General features: G+C 32.2%; 3 protein-coding genes and 1 pseudogene across 3 annotated transcripts; 2 read left to right on the forward strand and 2 right to left on the reverse strand.

Moving 5' to 3' along the window:
- The first annotated feature begins 4,754 nt into the window (after nucleotides 1–4,754).
- LOC108729915 (coiled-coil domain-containing protein 94) lies at nucleotides 4,755–6,691 on the forward strand. The gene is made up of 3 exons (XM_018459287.1): nucleotides 4,755–4,904; nucleotides 5,009–5,728; nucleotides 5,877–6,691. The coding sequence occupies exons 1-3, from the start codon at nucleotides 4,881–4,883 to the stop codon at nucleotides 6,213–6,215; spliced, it is 1,083 nt and encodes a 360-aa protein (XP_018314789.1). The 5' UTR covers nucleotides 4,755–4,880; the 3' UTR covers nucleotides 6,216–6,691.
- LOC108729914 (myosin-2 heavy chain, non muscle) lies at nucleotides 6,447–15,142 on the reverse strand. Its single transcript, XM_018459286.1, has 11 exons — nucleotides 14,874–15,142; nucleotides 13,677–13,789; nucleotides 13,238–13,453; nucleotides 11,982–12,871; nucleotides 11,402–11,521; nucleotides 10,536–10,651; nucleotides 10,277–10,416; nucleotides 10,008–10,126; nucleotides 9,217–9,550; nucleotides 7,727–7,938; nucleotides 6,447–6,520 (listed from the first exon to the last, which is right to left on the reverse strand). Exons 1-11 carry the CDS (start codon nucleotides 14,905–14,907, stop codon nucleotides 6,496–6,498), a joined length of 2,319 nt encoding a protein of 772 aa, XP_018314788.1. The 5' UTR covers nucleotides 14,908–15,142; the 3' UTR covers nucleotides 6,447–6,495.
- Nucleotides 15,143–15,726: 584 nt separating this feature from the next.
- Nucleotides 15,727–18,680, reverse strand: LOC108729897 (uncharacterized). The gene is made up of 3 exons (XM_018459249.1): nucleotides 18,566–18,680; nucleotides 16,067–16,160; nucleotides 15,727–15,999 (listed from the first exon to the last, which is right to left on the reverse strand). The coding sequence occupies exons 1-3, from the start codon at nucleotides 18,633–18,635 to the stop codon at nucleotides 15,897–15,899; spliced, it is 267 nt and encodes an 88-aa protein (XP_018314751.1). The 5' UTR covers nucleotides 18,636–18,680; the 3' UTR covers nucleotides 15,727–15,896.
- Nucleotides 18,681–23,256: 4,576 nt separating this feature from the next.
- On the forward strand, nucleotides 23,257–23,755 carry LOC108729874 (histone-lysine N-methyltransferase SETMAR-like; annotated as a pseudogene).
- Nucleotides 23,756–23,801: the final 46 nt, after the last annotated feature.

Consider the following 23,801-nt stretch of genomic DNA (forward strand, 5'->3'; position numbering starts at 1 on the left):
GCATTCCGAGAAATATTTTCATGTGCCCTCCGCGAGCGGGATCTCCCTCTTTCCTACTTCTTTCTCCTCGCGTCTCCCTCTCGCACCTATCCTGTTCTGTTCGACGCAAGTTCGGCGGGCTGCGTTCTCGGGGGTGGATGCGATGCACCAGCACCGCCCGTGGGACCTCGGAGGGATAACCAGAGGTATCCAATGACCGAGAATCCCTGACGCGGTAGGTTCGACCGGATGAGGAATATACTGTTCATGCTTGCCGCCCATGGATTACGAGTGCTTTTAAGCTTATAAGCGAGTTGTTGAATTTATCGCCGTAAAATCGCGTTAAAAAGAGAGGGGAGGAACGAATCTAAAAAATGAGAAAATTATTCTATGAGAAGAGACGAGAGTGAAGCCACCTTGTTTTGTGATGAAAAAGCTTTCCGGTGTTTATGGAGTATTTTAAGGCCTAATCTCTCTACAATATATTCTACTTTCTTTTTTTTTCTTTTTATTTCTTGCCTTTTTGCTTCTTATCTTGTTTTTTTTTGTTTTCTGTTAACCGAAATAGAGACATCGAGTGACTTGCCGTTCGATGCGATTGACTCGCGATTTGTAGATCCGAGTTATTCAATCCCACCTGCGACCACATACGCGATTTTTCGCGTTTGAGAACCTGAAAATGGCTCCATCTGGTGATTAAGAGATCTTTGATCACCAGCGCTGTTCGGATCCGGCGTTAAACTGTCGGTCCCATATATCAGTGGATATACCTAAGTATGAATTCTCCAAGATGGGAGTTGGACATTAGGCTAACGACCTAATTCCGGAAAAAAATCCATTGTTACAGAAACCTCATGAGAGGTAGGCTTTGTCCCGCCTTGGGATGTTGCGTCATCGAATGAATGAAATGAATGAAATTCGAGATAAAAGTTAACGAACTTTAGAGGGGGAAAAACGTGATAAAAGAAACATATTTGTCGATAAAACGCAAAGAGGGAAAAAGACAAGTAAAAAAAACAAAAAATTTATTTTTTCAACAAGAGTGTTATCAGATTTTTTTGCTGTATTAAAGTGAATTTTAATCGCCTGACAAACTTTTTTTTAATTTTTTAATTAAACTCTTAATATTTAGCAAAACTTTTTAAGTTCGAAGAACGTATTAGTGGGAAAATCACGTGTTCAGTAACTTTTAAATATACATAAAATATAGATTTCCTTTTTCTCTTCTCATGAATTAGAAGACTTATCGGATTCCAAAATCGAATCGTAAAAAAATATAATATGTGGTCAATTGATAGCAAGCTTCAGGGTGACTCAGAACCCGGTTCGGAACAATGAGGTCGAGTTAACTCGCACGCAAATCCTAGAGGAACACATTCGAGACGTACGAAGAGACTGTACGTTCGTGCGAATGTATTCTTCTAATTCCGCGAAAGCCGGTCACTGTATTTCCCGGCACAATGTCTTGCCAAGGCACAAAGCTCGCGTTTACCGGTTCTGGGTGCGATCGACCGACCCGAGTCGATCTATTCGAGAGACTTCGCGTCTCAATGAATAACCCTCGCCCATAGAGATCTGCGTATACGATGCCGAACTGAATCTTATTCCTCGAAACCGTACCGGAGACGCTTTCATGCGGTAGAGAAAAGAAAGAGAGAGAGAGAGGTGACCGCTTCTTTCATCATTCAGTCAAACATCCGCAGAGTAAATTCTTTAATCTATAATTATATTAATTACTATAATTAATAATATAATTATAATAATTATATTAATTATTATAATAAATATAATTAAATGAATTTTTTTCCGTTGATTTTTAATTATACATATATATATAATTAAATTAAATATTAATATTAAATCTATTTTATAGAGTCACAAATAGGGTGGAAGATATCCAGAACTGTCTTGAAGAATATAGGATAAATTCTTAAATATACCTACAATTATATTAATTATTATTATAGTAATTGTTATAATAAATAAATAAATTTCGTTTTAATTCATAAATTATTAAAACAAAATTTAGTAATAATATTAAATCTATTTTAAAAAGAGTAGCAAGTAGGGAAGGGGATATCTAGGGTTGTGTTTGAAGAATGTTTTTGAGGAATGAAACAGATTTCTTGAACTCCGCGTATCAATCACCCCGCAATTCATTACCGCGATTAGCGAATTTATAGCGGTAATCGTCAAAGAAATGGCTTTGTAGAAGAGATATACGAGATACCGGAAGGTCTCAAACAATATTAATTCTTTATTTTTTATCTGTGCGTATTTTCGAACAAAAGTGACAATTAAGGACTTTTCCCATTTATTTTTATGCACATCTTTTTATTTTGCGAATTTAAGCGGGATATGTGAATACTCTTTTAATATAATCCTTTCCTTTTCGCGAAGAAAAAGAAAAACAGAACGAAGTAAAATCGTAATAATATATCAGACGCGCAGCCGTGTGAGATTCCGATTCTTTTAGGAAAAATATAAAAATTGCGAATATAATTCAGCTATCACAACTATTATAGCTATTATTGCGTTTGATGAATCAAACTTGAGAGTATTATAGAATTATTTGGAATGAATTCCCATTAGAATTATTCAATCATTCCCTAGATTTCTATTGTGTTTTCTAAGGATAATTAATAGATTAATTCCGATCGAAATCCATTCCGACTTGTTTCATGAGTCTAGATCTAGGATAGTGATCATGTATAACTTTTCTCTAGAGCGAAAATGTGAAAAATGATAAATTTATATATAATAACACAGTATGTATGTATACACGCATACATACAAAAAATTTTTACTTTTCACGTTTCCGCGCTTAGGAAAAAAGTTACACAATCGCTATCCATCTATGGAACAAGTCGGAATAATGGATTCCGATCAGAATTATTTAATTATTTCCTAGATTTCTCTATCATATTTTCTAGAGAAAACGGAATAATTCCTTAGATTTCTGTTGTGTTTTCTAAGGAAAATAGAATAATTCCGATCAGAATTCGTTCCGATATGTTCTATGATAGATATCCAGATTCGTTTTCGTTAACATTATCAATATACAGGGTGTCCCATTTTAATCCCTCACCCAAAATATTTTGAAAAATAAGTGTTTTAGAGAAAAATACTTCGGACAAAAGTTGTTCAAGACAATGGGGGCCATCTTTCTGCATTGTTGGTTTTGACCTTGAGGTCAATTTTCAAGGTTATTTGAAGGTTACGGTGATTTTTTTTAACGGGAACCCCTATTTTTGACACCGGATTCGGAAAGAGCGGGAAATTTTACGTCCGAAATGATAGTTAGATAATTTGCTAGAGTGACCTTCAGAAGGTCAAATGTTGAAAGTCGTCAAATGTTGTCAAATGTTGAATCGTCCAGAAGCTGTTTTCTTCGAATTGTAGGTTTATGGGCGAACAAATTCTTCGTAGAGTTGTTTACTGCTTCGTTATCCTTTTATAACTGCTTCGTTATCCTTTCAAGCTCTTTATCGCTCTTTTCAAAATATTTTGGGTGAGGGATTAAAATGGGACACCTTGTATATATATATATATATATTTCACTTTAAGTGTATGAACTACAGACTAGTTTAGTTATAAAAAAAACAGACATATTATGTAGACGCCTAACTTAAATGGGAATAAAGTAGATTTATCGCATTACATACACAGAAAAAAAAACTAAATTTAAGTAAATATTTTTTGAATAGTTCCAAGTAAATATTTAATAAATGTAAACATATATTTATTTGATACAAGAACCATTAATTTGATTTAATGTCATTTTCTTTTATCGAGCAAATATTTATTTATTTTAAATAAATGTTTATACTTGGAATTATTCAAAGAAATATTTACTCAGATTTAGTAATTTTTTTTTCAGTGTAGTCGTTACAGTACAGAACTTGCAGCAACATTGCTTACAACGCTTATAATGTTGTTGTAATATTGCTAGAATAAACTGTGCTGTATAGGAGCGTGGGAACGTTCCTTAAACGTTCAGAGAGCATGGAAATGTCTTCTAGATTTCTTTAGGACGTCTATTTGAGATCTATACTGTATAGGATATTTGCCAGACTGTGGTACATCGCGCTGGCCGGAGATAATCTCAATTACAAAAATGTGCTATTGACTCACCATTTTCTCCGCCATCGATGGTCTGATTTTGGAAAATATATCCCATACGAAAAACTATAGAGAAATCTATATAGGATGTGTTCCGAATTTACCGCCAGCACTGAAAATGCTATACAGTTAACATTATGTGCCTTATAGATTTTCAGTATACTACCAGTTAATTTTATACAGCCATAATATACGTATATACTATATAGTATTTCCGTATGCGATATTTTTCAAGAATTTACGCTCTAAGCTACTGCAATTCTCGCTTCCAGTTCCAACTTTCGACACCGGACGATTCCTGCTTAAGCAGATATATATACATTTTAATAGTTACAAAAATCGATATTTCGCGACGATGAGTTCTAGATTTGCTTACCATCCAAACTGCTTCGACATTGTATCCTCTTCTCACAGCCTAAATTATCGCAATTATATTAACGTGACGCATTAAAAACCGTACAACTGAACTCATTCGACGACTTATCAAATAGTTGAATAGCTACGTCGAGAATCGCAATCTCGCAAATTAGGCGAATCGATATCTCAGCACGATTGGCGCGGCGAACTGTGATTGACTGGCGTACGGTTGGCAGTACTGAACGCAGCCAAGCGACGCCTGCGTACAATGTACATACTTCACTCACTGACTCACGATTCAGTTTATACATCTTTCGACCTAACCTTCAAGAGCTGTGGTTTTGCTGTTCGCAAATTATACTTTAAGGCTGTAAATTTCAAGATCTAATCGTACACAAAACATAAAAAGCTAGTACTGCAAGATGTCGGAACGTAAGGTTTTGAATGTAAGTACGAGACGAATAATTGCTTTTCACACACTCGTGTTTATCTGTACGCTTTGATATCCTGTAATGTTGACCTTCATCTCTCTTATCTTTGTATATTTTAGAAATATTATCCGCCGGATTTCGATCCGTCGAAGATTCCGCGCATGAAATTGGCGAGAAATCGCCAGTACACCGTGCGATTGATGGCACCGTTTAATATGCGATGCAAGACATGCGGTGAATATATCTACAAGGGCAAGAAATTTAATGCGCGTAAGGAGGACGTCGAGGGCGACGATTACCTGGGCATACGCATTTACAGGTTCTACATTAAATGCACCCGCTGTCTGCAAGAGATATCCTTTAAGACAGATCCGAAGAACACGGATTACGAGATCGAGGCAGGTGCCACGAGAAATTTTATGGCATTGAAACTAGCTGAGGAACAGGCACAAAGGGAAGAGGACGAGGAGAAAGAGGAAGAGGCCACCAACCCGATGAAGCTCTTGGAAAAGAGAACACTCCAATCGAAGCAAGAACTGGAGCTGTTGGAATCTTTGGAGGAATTAAAAGATTTAAATCGGAGGCAGCAAACTATAGATTATGATCAAATGTTGGAACAGTATGACACCGAAGCTGCTAAACAGAGGACAGAAAAGGAACAAGAGGAATTGGATGAACAGTACATTAAATTTGTATTTGGCAAAAGACAATTAACTGGAACTGTTGTGGAAGAAGAAATCGAAGAGTTGGAAGAAGAAGAAGAAGAAGAAGAAGAAGAAGAAAGTGTTCAACCTCCTACTAAAATACTTAAAACAAATGAAGCAAATGACAAAGAAACAGTAAGATTTTAATCTTCTATTTAATACATTTTATTTATCATTTGTTCTTATATTGTTTGTTTTTTCTATTTAATGAATTTTATTTATTGTTCATTGCAAGAAAAATTTAATTGGGGGCATTAAAACGATAACTATTGGTTATTTGCAGGAAAATTCTGGACATTCTTCAAAACCTGCTAAAACATCATTGTGGTCAGAAAATACAGGATTATCATCTGGTAAAAAGAATCCATCTACTCTAGTTAAGAAAAGTAATATTGGTATAAAGATAAATGCCAAGTCATCACAAAATAAAACATCCAAGATCGAAAATACTGTTTCTTCCGATAAAGAAACAGTTCCACAGTTGGACGAAACACCGAATACTTCAACGAGTACATCGAATACAGTAAATACAGAAACAAAATCTGATAATGTTGGCAATGTTCTCTTGTTACGGTCTCTCGTAGGTGCCTATTCGGATAGCAGCGATAATGATAGCGATTAATAGCAGAAATAATATATTTTTCATGTATATATTTTCATTCAATAGAACATAAATATTGTTATATAAAATAAACGGGGTCTACAAAAACGTATTTGTATAAACACGTTATTTGTTTTAAAATATGTGATATATGTATCGTGTAAAATTTTAAATTTACATATTTTAAGAATGTGTACATTCGAATTAGATATTAGACATGTACATGTAAATAATTTCTTGTAAAATCCAATAGTGGTCGCGGGTTGATATTTAGAGGCTGTGCCGACGGTTACAGAGTTTCTTACAGGATGCCGAAGGTTCTACTCCTAAAACATAAAAGGATACATTATCAGAAATGTAGAAAAATTGGTATTCGATCTGTTTGCAAGGCTAGGCACTCTGTAAGAAATTCTGTCGTCATATTACATCCGTACCGATACAATATAGCAGGGAGTACCTAGCCTACCAAAACAGGCCATAATTAACACATTTGAGACAATGAAAGAACTATAAAAAAACTTTAAAAATGATATTGCAATGAAAAATATATACAAATGAAAATTCATATAAAAATGATCGGTCTCGAGTGTGTCAATAATGTCCACTTATATCTGTAATGACAACGATTAATTCACTAAAATGGATATTTGCAAATACTATGTTATTATAATTTATAGAATTAATAAAATATTAATTGTCAATACAAAAGCGATAAAATTTTGAAAAAGAGATTCCACGAAACGTATTATATTAATATAGAACTTCAAAATGATATAATTATCGTATGATCTTTCAGGGATACCTACTTTTCAATTAGATCGATACAACTGTCGTCCAGAATGAAATGATTAATTATGATATCTGTAAATAAGATGCATTGTAATGCATATACTGTATATGAGAAATAATAGCATTACGTCGTGCGAATAATCGGATTATATCGTCTAAGAGAGCAGTCATGAAGAGACTGCCTTGGCAGACGGCCACGATATCGACAATAATGTTGTTCACGACGACGACATGACTCCTTGTTACAATCCTTCACATTATTACGGACAACAATAGGATTAACGAAGAAACAATCTGTGTTCTCTGACGAGCTGAGCTCGTGAAATTTGTTTAAGCGACCCGTTGGTTCGCCGAAGGCTTCCAAAGCTGAGGAATTCATCAGCCAACCATAAAGCGATTTCCGAATGCGATGATTTCCAATTCGATGGATTACGTCGCTCCTGAATTTCTTGCATTCCCGTCGACATTGTTCGCAGATGAAAGCCTCTTCCTTATCGGAAGAAGTGCGATGCCAGTCGTTAAGATGAATCTTTCTCGGCGGAGGATCCGAATTTTTCGTGGATAAAACGTGACGCGAAAAATATCGATATCGGGGAGATTCTTGTGAACGCGGATCGACAAAATGAAACGTTGACGCGGATGCTTCCAGTAACGCTCGTCCCGACTCGCAAGAAAAAGCACGTGACAGTCCGTCATCGACGATACCTGACCGAGGTTTGCGTAAATATTTCTTCATAACGTACCGGTTGCTGTCATTTCTATTCTTCTCCCGCAAGCTCACTTCTAGTTGCGCGATGCGATGCTCGAGTCGCGTGCGTTGCGCTTGTGCGCGGTCTTGCTGATCTTCTAGCAGCTTCACCAGCTTTTCCAGTCGCATCACCTGCATCTGTTTGCCCTCCAGCGTAGCATACAATTCCTGAATTGCTTCTGTCTTTATCGCAGTCTGCTTATTGATCTGGATAATTACACATAATTATTATTAGACTGAACTCCGAGAGATTCAATCAACTACGTCTGGTTTAACAGATTTTGTAAAGTAAAAAATTTTTTATCAGCAAGAAATTAGATGCAGAATCTATTCTAGATGATGGTGACAGAAAATTCCATAAAAATATAATAGTTTGTTTACATGATTTGACAGCAGATTGGTGGCAAATATCGAACAAATTGATAGCACAATCTGCATTCGACAAATTATATCGATAGACTCTGCTGACAGAATATAATACTTAATACGGATATCGATAGTGGCGAATCTGCTGTATTTTTCTGATTGAATTAGCTGTTATAATTTATTGGCATTTTACGAACAATTTGTTTTACTGGAAATATACAGGGTGAGTCATTTTAATCTATGGACCCGAATATCTTCCAAATTACGGTATCTACAAAAAAATGGTTTAGATAAAAGTTGACCAGGACAGAGGGAGTCATTTAATTGTACCATTAGTTTTGACCTTGAGGTCAATTTTGAAGGTCATTTCAAGGTCACGATGGTTTTTTTAAATGAGACACCCTATTTTTGACTGCGGATTTCGAAAGAGCGGAAAATTTTACATCAAACTTGTCTTATGAAAAAATTGTTTTTGCGACCTTGGAAAGGTCAAAAATGAAGGTCAAATGCCTGAAAAACGATCTGGTGTACTTTTTCTGTCAAAGTTTTCTGTCAAGCTAGTCAAAGTGATTTACACTTTTACAATTCATTGACTTGTTTCAAGCATTATGCACATTTGTGTTAGCCAAAAAACCACGTCATTTCAGAAAAAGTACACCAGATCGTTTTTCAGGCATTTGACCTTCATTTTTGACCTTTCCAAGGTCGCAAAAACAATTTTTTCATAAGACAAGTTTGATATAAAATTTTCCGCTCTTTCGAAATCCGCAGTCAAAAATAGGGTGTCCCATTTAAAAAAACCATCGTGACCTTGAAATGACCTTCAAAATTGACCTCAAGGTCAAAACTAATGGTACAATTAAATGACCCCCTCTGTCCTGGTCAACTTTTATCTAAACCATTTTTTTGTAGATACCGTAATTTGGAAGATATTCGGGTCCATAGATTAAAATGACTCACCCTGTATGATAGCGAAAGAAATGCGTCAAACAGTAAGACATTGATTATATTATACTTCAGATTTTACAGTCTCAATTAAAAATTAGAAAGATTTATTGTATTTAATTTATCTATTATATGAGAAAATTAGAAAGGAAGCTAGAGAATGTTGAACATTACTTCATCAATATTTTCGTAATTTTCGTTGGGATTTGCCGCATTCGCCTGTTTTCCTTTAAGAACGCTCAACAGTTCGTCCCGAACTTTGAGGAATTTGTTTTGTTCGCGCATCACCCGATCGCGCTGCTCCAATTCCAGTTGCTTTTGTGTCAAGGTGGTCTCTAGCTCCTGGTTTTGCTGAATGACCTCAGCCAAGCTGTTCCGCAGGTCGCTAATCTGTTGCTGAAGCTCCATTGTATTAAGACCCTGGGTCTTGCCATTTTCTTTCGATCTCGCTTGAAGACGATGCTGAATCTCTGCTAACTGGTTTTCCAACACTTCATTTCTCTCTTGCCTACATAGTAAAAATTAAGAATGTGAATTCAAAATTGAACTCCAAAAACAAAAATCAAAACTGAATTAAGTTTCTTAGAATTAGAAAAAGATAAAAAAGTAAATTGAACTGAGATTAAAATTAATCTTATATTGATGGAACCAAGCCTTAGACTTAATATAATTATGCAAAATGCTCAAGCTGATTACTAGAATATTAAAGTTTTTTGCATCATAGTTCATCATGCTTGAATTTTCTACATAAATATTTTGATGGTCCAACAAAATTATTTTCAGATCTATATCTAGTTAAATTTTTTTAAAGGTTTTAAAAAAATTATTTTTTCTGTATTTGAAATGGAAATATTAATTTTCATTAATTTTATCTCATATTTAAAGACATTTTATAGATACACATTCAAGTATCCAGTATAGCAGACATTGACAGAATAATATTCTAACGTGACGTTGAAGCGTACGCGAATCTGGCAATCTTCTGGAGCCGGGCGTGCTCTAACATCAGATTTTGAAGATCATGAGTCTTGGTTACAAGTTCAGCGGCCAATCTATCCTTCGTCTCGTCTTCGTTATCGTGGCTCTGTTGATGAAAAAAAGGACTACTAATTAAAATTAATTTTAGAGAACTTATACAGGAGACGAAAATCACAATCTAACAAGCGAGAGAAAGCGAATTAAACGGTTTTTAGTTCTTATATGAGCAGAAGTCCCGAAAGTAGTGCAAACTAACAGCCGCCTGATGCATCACAGCGACAATCTCTTGCTTTTCCCTCTCGAGTTGCTTGATCTTCTCCTTCTGTTTTTCTAGCTCAACTCGGGCTGCCATCAAATCATTATACAGACAAATCTCGTTCTCCGTATGACTATTATCTAAAGGCCGATAATTGAAATGAAAGCTTTTGACGAATAATATATAATATTCTGTGTTGATGTTTCGTTTAAAATATGAGAAATTTCCTCGATACTTCGAAATTGCTGAGTTTATCTACCTGTAATAGCTATATTATTACTCTTCTCAGACGCGAGATCGCAGAGCAGCTGACTCTTCTCTTCAAGATGTTTACAACGTTTTTCCATTTCAATTAGAGCATTTTCAGCTTGTTGCCTACAATGAATTTAATACTAGAATTATTTAATAGAGAATTAAAAAAAAACGATCACAAATTTCCAGATTTTATCTAAGAAAGAGAATATTATACATATATGAATAACGTGAAATATATTTCTTATTTACGTATATATATATTTTTCGCAATAAATTTAATTACAATTTTTCAGTATATTAACATCTTTATAATATGATGCTTGATTGAGCATCAAAATTATTAAAATTACTTGTCAATTTAATTCGCGAGTTTACTACAGTAGTTTAATTGCGTTTATATAGTCCGGAAAAGAATTCGGCGCACAGTTCGAAAGACTACAAATATGGTATATATGCAAATACATATATAGTATATTTAGTAATTCAAGATTAAATTATTTAAGCATTAAAGATCCAGCTTCGACCGTTATAGGTATTTTAATGTTGATTGTGTTCTCACATAAATGGTCTAAAATAATATTGTGTATATTTCTTATTACATTATATATATATTTCTTTATTACCTATTCTCTTTCTTTAACTCTTATTGTTAGATAAACTCTTATTGTTAGATAAACAGGAAATTTAATTGTGATAAGTTGTAAAGGATTTTGTTTTTTTAAAGTTAACATCAAATATATAATATAATATAATAATATAAGGTATATAACATAAAGTATATAAAATAATATAATAATTATACAATCATTTTTCTTTGAAGATACGATTGACAAAATTATTAGTGATTCTTAAGGTAAAACTATACCCTACCTCTTTTTTCTTTCTTCGATGATCTCTACATCGATTGTTTCAAATTTTTCTGATAATTCCTTAATAGTAGCATTTGCTTCCACTTCCTTGCGAGCCATCTTTTCTTTGAGCTCCAGCATCCTAAAGCAGGCAACTTTAAGAAAATACAAAGTAAAAGGGATTTATCTTACCTTTATCAAACAACCTCATTATCTAGTTAAAGATATAAGAGATTTTTTATAGGAATTTAATTTAAGAATAAAACTCTCTTTATTTATCTATTAGTTTAAAATTAATATCAAGGTAAAATAGTACAATTTTGAACATGGTACAATTTTGAATAAAATATAAGGTGAATCTAATTTGAATCTAATTTTGAGGATCAAGTTTGGTAACTCTGATCTCATTATATGATGGATATTAAAGGATACGATACCATCAAAAAAGAAACACACACACTTGAACTTCGAAAATTGGATTCAAATTATTTCATTCAGAATTATATCATGTTTAAAATTGTCCCATCCTACCTTAAGCTTTTATATTTCTTAAAGGTCGAGATTAAAAGAGATCAAGAATTCGGCGAGATTAAAAAGACAACCGTGATTCGAAGCTGTCGCGCTGCTTCTCCATCTTCGCCACGAGGCCCTCGCTGCTCTTCATCGCCTTGTGCATATCTTTCACCCTCAGCTCCATTGCTTGATCCTTCTGCTTCAACTGAACCTCCAATGATTTCAAGCTATTCTGCAGCTGTTGAGTCTTTACCTCCTCGTTAGCCACGTGCCCCTCCAACTCGCGAATCTTTGCCCGCGCCTTTTGCATTTGAAGCTCCATCATTCTCGTCTTATCTTTCCCTTGATTCGCCTTGTCACGCTCCTCTTTGAGCTCCTCTAAAGCGACACTCAGCTGCTCCTGTAGCAGGTCCCCGCGATCGACATTCGGCTGCGCCTCCTTCACACGCTCGCAATAATTGTCATATTCGCTACGCAGACTCGAGGATCTCATCGCAAATTCGGTGACGAAGTCCTTCTGGGCCATTTTCAGATCGTCCAGCTGCGTTCTTATCTCCTCATTGTCTCGCGTGAAGTTCGCTTGCCGTGCCTCCACCTCCGAATAATTCATCGGGATCAACATGTTGCCCACCTCGTCCTGTCGGCTCGATTCTGTCAGCCAAAACTTAACGAGGGACGCGAACGACGAGCTCTTGTCCAGGGCACGCTGACAGATCTCTTGGGAGCGTTCGCAAAGATCTCGCAGCTGATTTTGCAACAGCGACATACCGATTATCACCGACTCGTCCATGCAGATTGGCTCCCGCTGCTCGGCGCAGTCGTGCGGTGAACTTGTGTCGATCGGCGTCGGCGGGCTTTGCTTGGGACATTCCACTTGAGGCGATCTCAACTCCTCGATCTTGCCAGGGTCCTTGCCGCCGACCGCGATTATCTTCTCCCGCAGACTCGACATCTCGTCGTACAGATCTTGCACCATTTTCTGAAGACATGCAACGGAGAAGAATATCATTTAATGGAAAGAATGGTTTTACTGTATCTAAAAACTAGATACAGATCTGAAAATAATTTTGTTTGGATCATTAAGTAATTATGTAGAACATTTAAACTGGTTGCTAGAATATTAAAACTTTTTACAGCATTGTCATCAACATTTGAGCGTTCTACATAATTATTTTGATGGTCTTTATATATACCACCCAAATCTCTGATCTCATACGTTCGAGAGAGAAAAGAATTCCTAAAAATTCCTATTATAACTACTATTTATATAATCCTACTATTTCTAATCGCGTAACTGTACATAGGAAATCACTTTTAAAAATAATCATTACTGTCCGACAGTTACTTGCTTATCGAGGAGCGCCTTTTTCAGATTCGTGTATCGTGTTCTTTTTGAACTATATTGTATTTCCAAGTGACGTTTTTCCGCGAGAACCGAGTTCGTTGGCTTTTTAGACGGCAGCGCATTCAAAGTCTTCATGCTCGGTCGACGAGCGGAATTGTTGTTGGAGCTAATCCCGCTGGAAGTCTCTTCGTTTGTTGGATAACTCGTCGAGTCGCCCTGTGAAGAGATTATAAGTATGTTTTTGACAGGCAATGAACAAATATATCAAAAAATTTCGTTTCGTAAATTATTACAAATAATTATTTTGAATTAAGATTAATTATTGTGAATATATTAATGATTAGATACATTTAAATTAGATGGAAGCCTCTAGATATATCTATAATCTTCTAATATTATACACAAAGCTATTTGACAATGTGCCAAATAATTAACGTACTTGCATGCCATTTCGCCCGAAATGGGTTGTTGGAATTCTACTCTTGATTTTATTTCCAGTACTCAATATAGTCGATTTTTTTGAAGTATTTGATGAGAGATCTTCCGCTTTTTCTATAAGGATACGAGAACATAAATAAATATATGCTCTTCTTCACTAAAACAATTACTGTAATAATACAGTAAATATGTTATATGATTTATACTTTTAGCTGTATTTTACAATTTTTGTTTTTTCTTTTCCTTCCATATCATAAAGATATATATACTTTAAATTTGTTTTTACAATTCTTCCTTCATAATCTTAAAGAGGCTATCAATACACAAATAAGAAAAGTTTTTGACTTCACAACAATATTGCTATCATCGTTAAATATTACAATTTTTCCATTTTACCTTACAATTTACGAATATGCAATGACAAAAATACAAAGACTGCAATATATTTTTTTTTAAATGCAAGAAGGATAAAGCCGGTGGTATACGATACTTTCTTTCCTATTGGATTTTTAGCTGAATTTGCGTTTTGCTATCGTATTGACTTCAGTACTAGCAGTGTCAGCACTGCAGTCAATACAGTAGCAAAACATAAATCCAATTAGAAATCAAGTAGGAAAAAAATCATCGCATGTCATCAGCTTAAGAAGATGCGCATAAAGAGAATATATCTGTAAATGCAATGCGGAAAGTGCATCCCAAATTACGCATTGACAGTCATCATTATTTGGATATAACCTATAATATTTTAATGTAATAGTATTTTAATACAGCGATATAATATTTTTTTTTATTTGTGTATAATATTTTAATATATTCATTTGTATAATAATTTTGAATCATTTTAAAACGAGGTTATTTTAAATCAAAACTATATTTAATTTTAATACAGTGTATCTTTCTCATAGATTAATCAGTTACGATTATTTTATTATAATTATTTTTCGTTCTGGAAGACAGTAAAAGCGAAAAGAAAATAATATAACGTCAATTATTTAGGTTTTTTTTTTACAATAATTCTTCCTTCATAATCTTCAAAGAGGCTATCAATGCATTAAGAAAAGTTTTTAAGTTCACAAGAATATTGCTATCATCGTTAAATATTACAATTTTTTTATTTTACTTTACAATTTACAAATATGCAATGACAAAAATAAAAAGATCACAATTTTATGTAACAAGAGCTTTGATGCGAAACAACCTGAAGAATTTATTGCGACCGCTTCGCTCAGCATTATCCCAACTCCTTTTCACGTAATGTTAGCGCAATCGGTGACAGTTGGATTTGCGAATGAATCTGTGACACTTTCGAAAGGGATGACTTCGAGGAGAGTTTTAATTTCGTAGTTTTGTTGGTTGGACAACGAGATGACCGAGCATTAACATTGGTTCACGTGAGACAATCGACGACTTCGAGGTGTTTTGAAATCGCGATTAATTTTACGTTGGACGTCCGTGCAACGTGACTGCGATTAAATATGACTAAATATGACTGCAACTAAAAACCGATTAAAAATATTTTTACAGCATACATATCAGTTTTATAAATTAAATTTGTAAAATATTCTTGAAATAATTTTTAAATTAAAATGCAAAGAGTTTATGTCCAGAGAATGATTTTTTTATATTATACATGGTGTTCGTAAATTGATACCGGTAAGAGATAATTCTGCATAAAAATAAGTTGAAAATGTAAAATAAATATGAGATAATAAAATAAAATAATAATAATTTTTTTTTTCATATGAGGTTTGTTTTTGAGAAAATTGATTAAATATTTAAATATTTAATTATATTAATACTTAAATATTTGATTTTAAATATTCGTCGGGTACATGTGCACGTTAATATGTCTTAACTTAATGAATCTCGCTGTAGATTGTTACAAGAACCAAGATTTTAAACTTACACACACATATGATGTCTTTTTATTATTAAATTTACTATTAAAATATTTTTTTCTCATGCTTGTTTATAGATAAATTATTAATACATGTAAACATATAGTATACATACATAGATAAACATATACATATAGACATATATATATTGGTTTTATCAAGTTTACAAAAAAAATCTCATTCCTATACTACTCACATCAAATACAAATTAACTGAGATTAAAGAAATAAAAATCAGATTATTAAAAAGTTGTTATTGTATATTTTCGCGATATTTCTACATATCATTTTTTAATTATGCAATAATATGTACAACTTGCATTTTTATTCCTCTTTGCAAATGGGATGTCCGCAACAATCTGGATACACTTTTGTTTTATCTTCATGATATCCTATCTGTGTTCCCGCACAGTGAGACAAGGGACATCTAAAATTAATAGAAAATTTACGTCTGATCTCTGAAGAGCACTGAACTTCACAAATTGCTTACTTACGCAAGTGCTTGCATTTCTGTCCCTTCTGCGGAACATTTTACTGTACAGCATTCGCAGGTATTAAATGTCTTCGTAACACTTTCGGGACAATTCTCTAGAAATATTAAAAACATAATTATAAATTGCGTATGATTTGAATAATTACAAAACATATGTCGATCATATCAACTAATAAATATGATATTGTTTTCTTTAAATCAAATATAAAAATGTTCTCGATTTATTATAATTATAACATAATTAATTATAAAAATATAAGATCTTAAACAAGAAAAACATATATATTTAATTGATATCTATCTAATTGAATTATGATAAGTCAGTGATACGCAATCTGCCAATTAATTTCCTGCAGCCCGCCGACTCACAGCCGAAAATCATATTTTCCATTTTATGTAAACTATCAAAATGATAGTTTATGTGTAACAATTTCATTTGAGATACATTTAAAAAAGTCTTTAAAAATTTATATTTAAAATATAGCCTATATTTCATAAATAAATGACATGTTTGTAAAATATTTGATTTTTATAAATCTATTTAGCTTACTTATCACTATCTTAATTATACTCCTGATTTATTATTTCATTACTAATGATTAAATTCAATAATGATTTATTATTAAATAAATAATTTTGTTACTGAGATCAAAATCAAAATTAATTATTCTGATAGTTATTTCTACACAAAATACAGTTGTGTAAAAAAAATATTTAAAAACGATTATGAAAATGAATAACTGGAATAAATGGACAGATAAAAAAATTTTATTTTAATATTATTTTAATAAAGAAATATACATTTATAATTTCCTTATATGATGAAATTTTTTATCTGTATATTTTATATATTACGTATTATGTAATAATAGGATAGAGCGGGGCTATTTGAGCATTAAGGGGCAAGTTGGTCAAATGCAAATATCTAAATAACCAAAATATATATAGATACGTCTATGCTTGCGTAATGTAGCACAAAGACAGAGATTACTGTACCTTAATACAATAATCTGTGTCCGGCTGTCAACAGCCAAATACGTGTGCTTTTTCGTTTTTGTATATCAAAAGTAAAATTATTAAGTGAGTTCTTTATGTCATAACTGACTCGTAGCCCTTCTTTTAACTATTGATTTATTAGGTGAGTATTCTTTTTGGTCTATATGGTAATTAATTATCGTGTTTTTTAATTTTAATGTTTAAGTTTCTATTTTATTTACAGTTTTTTAGTTATAAAAAAGTATTTCACAGTCAACACCGATACGGGGCTTGGTGGGCCAATATCTCATAACTAACTTTATAAACTCAGCTGCTTAAATGAAATCTGTCTTTATCAACTTTTTATTCTATGTTAACGATTAAACATATATTTTACGTTTAATTATTATTAAAGAGTAAAGATTTTAGTTTTATATATTATAATTTTGTTAATTAAAGCATTTAAAAAGAAAGAATGTTACAAATTATTATATTTAAGATGCAAATAATAAAAATTTGATTAATATACACATAATCCTTTCATGTTTTTAATAATATATAACCTCATTAAACGATTATCTTCATGGCTCAACTTATCCTTCGAGGATGCTCAACATACATAGATGACGCGTATTGGTCTACTTTGCATCCTTGTAATTAACGTAATTTTTTTCTTATTTACGAGATATATTAAGGATTTATAATATAAGTACTTAATTATTGAGCCAGATGAATATGCAATATTTTAAAGCATTTACCATTAGTCTATCATAATTATGTGAAGATTTATAATAATTTAAAGAAAGAGTATCACAACTGGCCCCACTCTACCTTATTGAGTTAGCGAAAAAGTCTTTTTACAAGTTGGTAAAAATCCTTTCTCCATCAATATCTTCGTTAAAAATGATCAAAATTTAAATTAAAAAGAACAGTTTTAAAGCTTAAAATCTCTATTTTCTAATGCTTACTATATTTTTTGAATTTATGTGAGTTTTGTAATTTTTACATATAGAAAATTACGAGCTAAAAAAAATAAAAAATTTTCTTTTCATTTTGTAGGTCTGTAGCGTGCCCTAAAAAAATTTGAGCAAATTTTAAACTATCTATCGTGAAAGCTTGAAATTTTCCTTACAAAATCATTTTTTTTAAATGTTCCTGCGATTTTTTGTTCCTGAATTGCTCGCGGATTAAGTAAAAAAGAACATTCTGATTTTATTGCTCGTAACTTTGTTAAAAATCATCGTATCGCAATTATAAATACAAATTCTAAAAGATGAAACGTTGTTCTATCAAGTAATGTAATTGCCAATTTTTTAAAAATAGAATATATGGGTTGCTAAAAGAGTCTTTTTACTAACTTGTAAAGGGACTTTTTCCCCTAACTTAATGTACAAATTCTACATTGTAATCAATTTATTTAAAAAAAAAAATCTTTTTTATTAAGTGCCACATAAACTATTATGTAATAAAGATAAATATATTATAGAATACATAATTAATAAAATTGTAATAAATATATACGTACCAAATTTTGGAATTTGTGTACTAAAATGAATCAAGATGAGAAATATACATAATAATCCGAAGTGTTTCATCTTGCTGGATTACGTTGAATGAGATGAAAACAGTATCGAAATGCGAAAATGTTCTCAATATATATTTATTTTCTTGAACTTTGATCTTTCTGAAAAGATTAGATAACAAGAGAGTTCAGATTTTATTAAATCAAGTTACACGTAAACAATCTTCGCAGATATTTATATAATATAATGTCAGTATGTGGATTGTGTGCAGGCTACACTTTTAAAATAATGCTTCGTCTTTGACATGAGTTTCAAAATAAAGCATAGTGTTATGCAATTTAAAGATAGCGATATAAACAAGTTTTAAGTAATAAAAATCATAACAAATTTATCTTTTAAAAAAAGATAAGAAAAAGGCGCCAAATGTGCGTACTCTTCTCAGAAAAAATCGTTACATAAATTATTATACGCGCTTGTATATGCGCTCCTTGAAGAAAAAAATGACTTCCTATTCGAAATCTATTTTCCAAACTATGAAAATATATAATAATATATAATAATAATATATAATAATAATTGTTTTAAAAAAATGTGTGAGATCTTTAAATTGCGCCAATTATAAACAGAAAATACATTTCGTTGAAACACTAATGTTATATAACTACTTTTTAAACAAAAATACGTGAAAATAAGAGCATCTAATTGAAATAAAAAATTATAATATAAAAAAACTTAGCTAAACCAAGCCAAATTTACTAGCGGCGCCAAGTTTTTTTATATTAACATTTTTTTCATTTCAATTAGATGCTCTTATTGTATTTTCATATATTTTTGTTTAAAAGTAGTTATATAACATTAGTATTTCAACGAAATGTATTTCCTGTTTATAATTCATCTTGGATGCTCGCAACTCGTTGACTCGCGTAAAGACGCAAGGCGATCCCGCACTGCACGTCCACTTGATGCGAGACACTACCGAGTCTTTTGATCTCTGCTCAGATTTGTGTTTATTATATTGGCTAATCGAGAACAATAAAAACAAAATATTCACTCACAATAAATTTTATTACTTTGTAAATATAATTGTTGCCCGTTCAATTAAATACTCAATTCTGCTCTTCGAAGTAAATTCCTATAAATGCTTTTTAACATGTTCTAGTATTTTAATTTATTAATTAAATCCGTATCCGACGAATAATTAAAGTCAATTTACTAGAAAACAAAGTCATATATGAAAAAATTTTATTCTACATTTGCGACTTATTTTTTCATATAAAATTACTCTTTTCCCGGTTATACTATCAGTTCACAAACACACTGTATTTAAAAAATCTAAATAATTAAAAAGTTATTGTAATATTAGCGACAAAAGCTGGAATAATTTTCTTCTTGCAATATAAAAATTAAAAATTAAATAAGACTGGAAATTAAATGGGGACTAACGAGGAAACGATTTTTTTTTCTAAATTTATTCACATATATAAATATTTATCGGAAAGTAAAGCGATATTATTAACGATGAATAAATCATGTTTTTTTTCAAACGTGCACGCGCATTTATTAAGCGTTTCTCGGAGCTTCCTGGAAAACATACATTCATAGAATCGGTTGGACAAACGGCGCCACTCCAATTGCTAAAAACTGAAACAAGAGTTTCGTCATAATCAAACAAATAAAGCAATTCATTAGTGGACAAGGTCAAGTTAATTAGTTTAATTTAGTCTTTTCTACGTATCGCGGTTAATTAATTGTTGGTACACATTTTAAAAACAAACTTGCGATTCGTTTCATGATATGATGCAATTGGCAATAACTTTGTACGTTTGGAGTATAAGTTATTGATGAAGTTGTCAAACGCTTTGGAAAATGTTGGGAAAATTATTAAAACAGTGATTGAGCGCTTCGAGAGTACTTCGACAGATGAAAACTGATTTTTACAGAAATTCAATTTAAAGGCCAATATTAAAAATTTGTTTTTTGAATATTAAAAGTATTGAACATCAGTTTTTAATTACACTCAAAATAAGTAATTAATTACTATTTTCCATGTATTTTCCATGTATGTAAATTAGAGGACAAGCAGTGATAGCTTTTGCATTTGCAAATAAAGTATAGCTTTTCATTTTAACTCTTTATACATTAAGGGAATTCTGAAGTCTATTTTACTAATTATTTTTCAAATAAGTATCTTTCCAACTGTCTTTATATATATATATATAGATTTATAATTTCTTTTCCACAATTAAAGTATAATGTAATCCAAACCAGTCGACTTTATGCCAAAAACGAAAAAAAGTTGAAAAATTACAGTTTTGTTACTGTCTCCTGATGTCGACTCGTAACAATATTTGATTTGTCCATATAAAACAATCTTGACTAGACTTTATATGAACAAACAATATTGAATTCTTCGAATTAGGTTTAAATACCTAATATAATAATATGAAAGATTATAAGTCAGAAAATTTGCATGCATGTGTAAATCGTAAATCGTATAAGGTACCTGAGCCGAATAAGGCCGAGGCACCAAATAAGGCCCACTTTTAAATTTATTACTTTAAAACTCGCTTTACGCCTGCAGTATATGCTTAAAGGATGCGTCATAGGAAATAGATAAAAAAGGATTAAAGAATTGGAATCGGTAACAATACGTTTGTTTAATACAACAAGAACTTGTGTGTATGAGGTTAGTATAAGTCATTTTTATAACAATCTGCTGCAAAATTTACCGGTATACAATGTTTTATAATTTATTATAATTCATTATAATATTATTCAACTTCCTAACTATGGAAAATGACTATGGAAAATGACTAATAAATCAATTTTTTGAAATAGGGGGGGGGTATAAGTATTTTTTTTTAAAACAATATACTTATTAAATAAGGCCCACTTATGTGATTATTATTATAGCTATTATATATATATTATTTGTTTGTTATGTATGGAGTTTACGCCTAAAAATATACAATAACTATATATATATAAAAATATATAATAACGATTTTCAATGTTGCTATCTTTTAAGAAGCCAAAATTGCATTCAAATTGTTAGAAATTTCCAAAGATTAAAAAGTTAATTACAAACAAAATTAAAGATAATTGTAATATTTGAGAATAGAGTAAGTCCTAAGGAATTTCCTTTCTACGATTAATAATTATTTTAAAACTGATTTAAAAAATAAATGTTTACTTTCTTTGTTATTTTTAATTTATTTTTTATTTAGGCCTTATTATATTCATATGCATGTAATAAGGCCCAATGTCAGAGTTTAACAAAATTTTTATTTCGTTCATTTACACATATTCTATATAAACAATATATTTTATTTTTGTAAGTGAATGAAATGAAGACTTGATTCTCATTTAGTCCATTTCAATATCTCTATAAATATAATTTTAAGAAGATAAAATAAATTAGGTAGACCTTATTCAGGTACCTTATATGTAAGTTCTACTGAATTGATAAAACAGACGACTTTAGAATCCTTTTAAAGCTTGGAACTGCTGATCGCAAACAACCAACAGATACAACAAAATCGGCAGGAATATCGAATAAATTTGTATTATGAGATACTAATGTAGTGCGAAACTTTTCTACAAATAATCGTCCGTTTTCTTTCTCTCGTGAGATGGAAATCTACAAACGAGAATATCTGAAATTGAAAATTCTAAAATTACGATTGCAATTGCCACATGGCTGCAGTAATGTTAATTTATAACACTGCGTGTCACGGGAGAAATAAGCACGGCAGCCTTTCCTCTTTTTCTTATTACAGAATTTATCTATGCGTTCTGCATTTACTTATAAATTTATATACTCAAAAAACATACGTCCACTTATTTATTATCACGGATCCACACATTTATTATCAGAAATATACAGATATTATATTTCTTAGGTAAAACCCCTAATCATACTTTATCCGGGATACATCTTGGGGATGTCCTTAGAATGTTCAAAAGACATATGGACGTCGCCTGAAAGTCTATGTTATTAAGGACGGTTTTAGATAATTTTCAAATTATTGACAAACTTTTTCGCAAATTATCATAAATCAAAAATCATACATTAATCAACCTTCAAATTTCGAATACATATTAATGAAAAACTCATTAATGTCCATTATTATATTTAAACTTTTTGTTAAAAAAGAACAGATTATTTTTATTGTAAATTTATTTATTAAATAAATTGCAATAAATTTTCAAGTTTTACTCATAAAAACAGATAACGAAATAGACATACAGGGTCATCGAAAAGTATCGGACTCCCCTAATATCTTCAGTTAGAATGCATTTTGGAGAAAATGTCCAATAGCAAAGTTGTATAGTTTCAAGTGAGGAGTAAGATGATGACCTTGACTTTGATCTTGACCATGTCCTTTAAGGTCATTTCAAGGTCAACCTTATTTTTTTAAATGGAACCCCCTACATTTTATTGCATATTTTTATAGCTTATCTCAAGAGCTTTCCAAAACACTATAATAAAACATTTTTTCATTAAGTATTGGGTGGATCCATATATTCGTTCGGTGTTTGTTAGTAGTGCAAATTTTTTCCGAATATCTCCGGTTCTCGTTGCCTAATCGAGCAATCCAAATATGTTTTGGAAAGATGACAGTCCGCTCTTTTCATCTGTCAAATTTGGTTTCATTGGCATTAGTTTTGTTTGTGCTACAGGCCTGTGAACATGTCGGAAAATAAAGTGCATTTTCGGCACATTTTGCTTTATTACTTCAAGAAAGGCAAGCGAGCTGCGGAGGCCCACCGAAAGATATGCCGCGTATACGGGAACGATGCCTTAACAGAACGTGCCGCTCAGAAATGGTTTGCCAAATTTCATTCCGGAGATACGAGTCTTGAAGATGGACCCCGCAGCGGTCGGCCCACCGAGGTTGATTCGAATGATATCAAGGCACTGGTTGAGCAAGACTGGACGCTAAAGGTGCGAAAGATTGCGGAGACACTTAAAATAGGTTATGGAACCGTACAAAGGCATTTGCAAGCTTGGCTACGTGTTCCGCCTCGATGTTTGGGTGCCGCACAAGCTGACCGAGGAGAATCTGGCCAACCGCATATCCATCTGCAATTCACTTCTGAAGCGGCACGAAAGCGACCCGTTTCTCAAACGAATAGCGACTGGCGACGAAAAGTGTATCATCTACGACAACATAGTGCGCAAGAGATAGTAGAGAACCGCTGGCGAGCCGCCGAATGCCACCCCGAAGGCCGGCC

This window comes from Mycetomoellerius zeteki, unplaced genomic scaffold (assembly GCF_001594055.1).
Source record: "Mycetomoellerius zeteki isolate Tzet28-1 unplaced genomic scaffold, Tzet1.0 scaffold81, whole genome shotgun sequence".
NCBI lineage: Eukaryota > Metazoa > Arthropoda > Insecta > Hymenoptera > Formicidae > Mycetomoellerius > Mycetomoellerius zeteki.

What these genes read in the sequence shown, in the direction of transcription:
- LOC108729915 (XM_018459287.1), top strand. Translation starts at nt 4,881, where the DNA reads ATGTCGGAACGTAAGGTTTTGAAT. An exon ending in CGGAACGTAAGGTTTTGAAT is followed by an intron (nt 4,905 to 5,008) that starts GTAAGTACGAGA and finishes TGTATATTTTAG; the next exon opens with AAATATTATCCGCCGGATTT. An exon ending in AAGCAAATGACAAAGAAACA is followed by an intron (nt 5,729 to 5,876) that starts GTAAGATTTTAA and finishes GGTTATTTGCAG; the next exon opens with GAAAATTCTGGACATTCTTC.
- LOC108729914 (XM_018459286.1), bottom strand. Translation starts at nt 14,907, where the DNA reads ATGCTGAGCGAAGCGGTCGCAATAAATTCTTCAG. An exon ending in TAATAATATAGCTATTACAG is followed by an intron (nt 10,417 to 10,535) that starts GTAGATAAACTC and finishes ATCGGCCTTTAG; the next exon opens with ATAATAGTCATACGGAGAAC. An exon ending in CAGAAGATTGCCAGATTCGC is followed by an intron (nt 9,551 to 10,007) that starts GTACGCTTCAAC and finishes TTTACTATGTAG; the next exon opens with GCAAGAGAGAAATGAAGTGT.
- LOC108729897 (XM_018459249.1), bottom strand. Translation starts at nt 18,635, where the DNA reads ATGAAACACTTCGGATTATTATGTATATTTCTCATCTTGATTCATTTT. An exon ending in TACACAAATTCCAAAATTTG is followed by an intron (nt 16,161 to 18,565) that starts GTACGTATATAT and finishes TAATATTTCTAG; the next exon opens with AGAATTGTCCCGAAAGTGTT. An exon ending in ACAGAAATGCAAGCACTTGC is followed by an intron (nt 16,000 to 16,066) that starts GTAAGTAAGCAA and finishes TATTAATTTTAG; the next exon opens with ATGTCCCTTGTCTCACTGTG.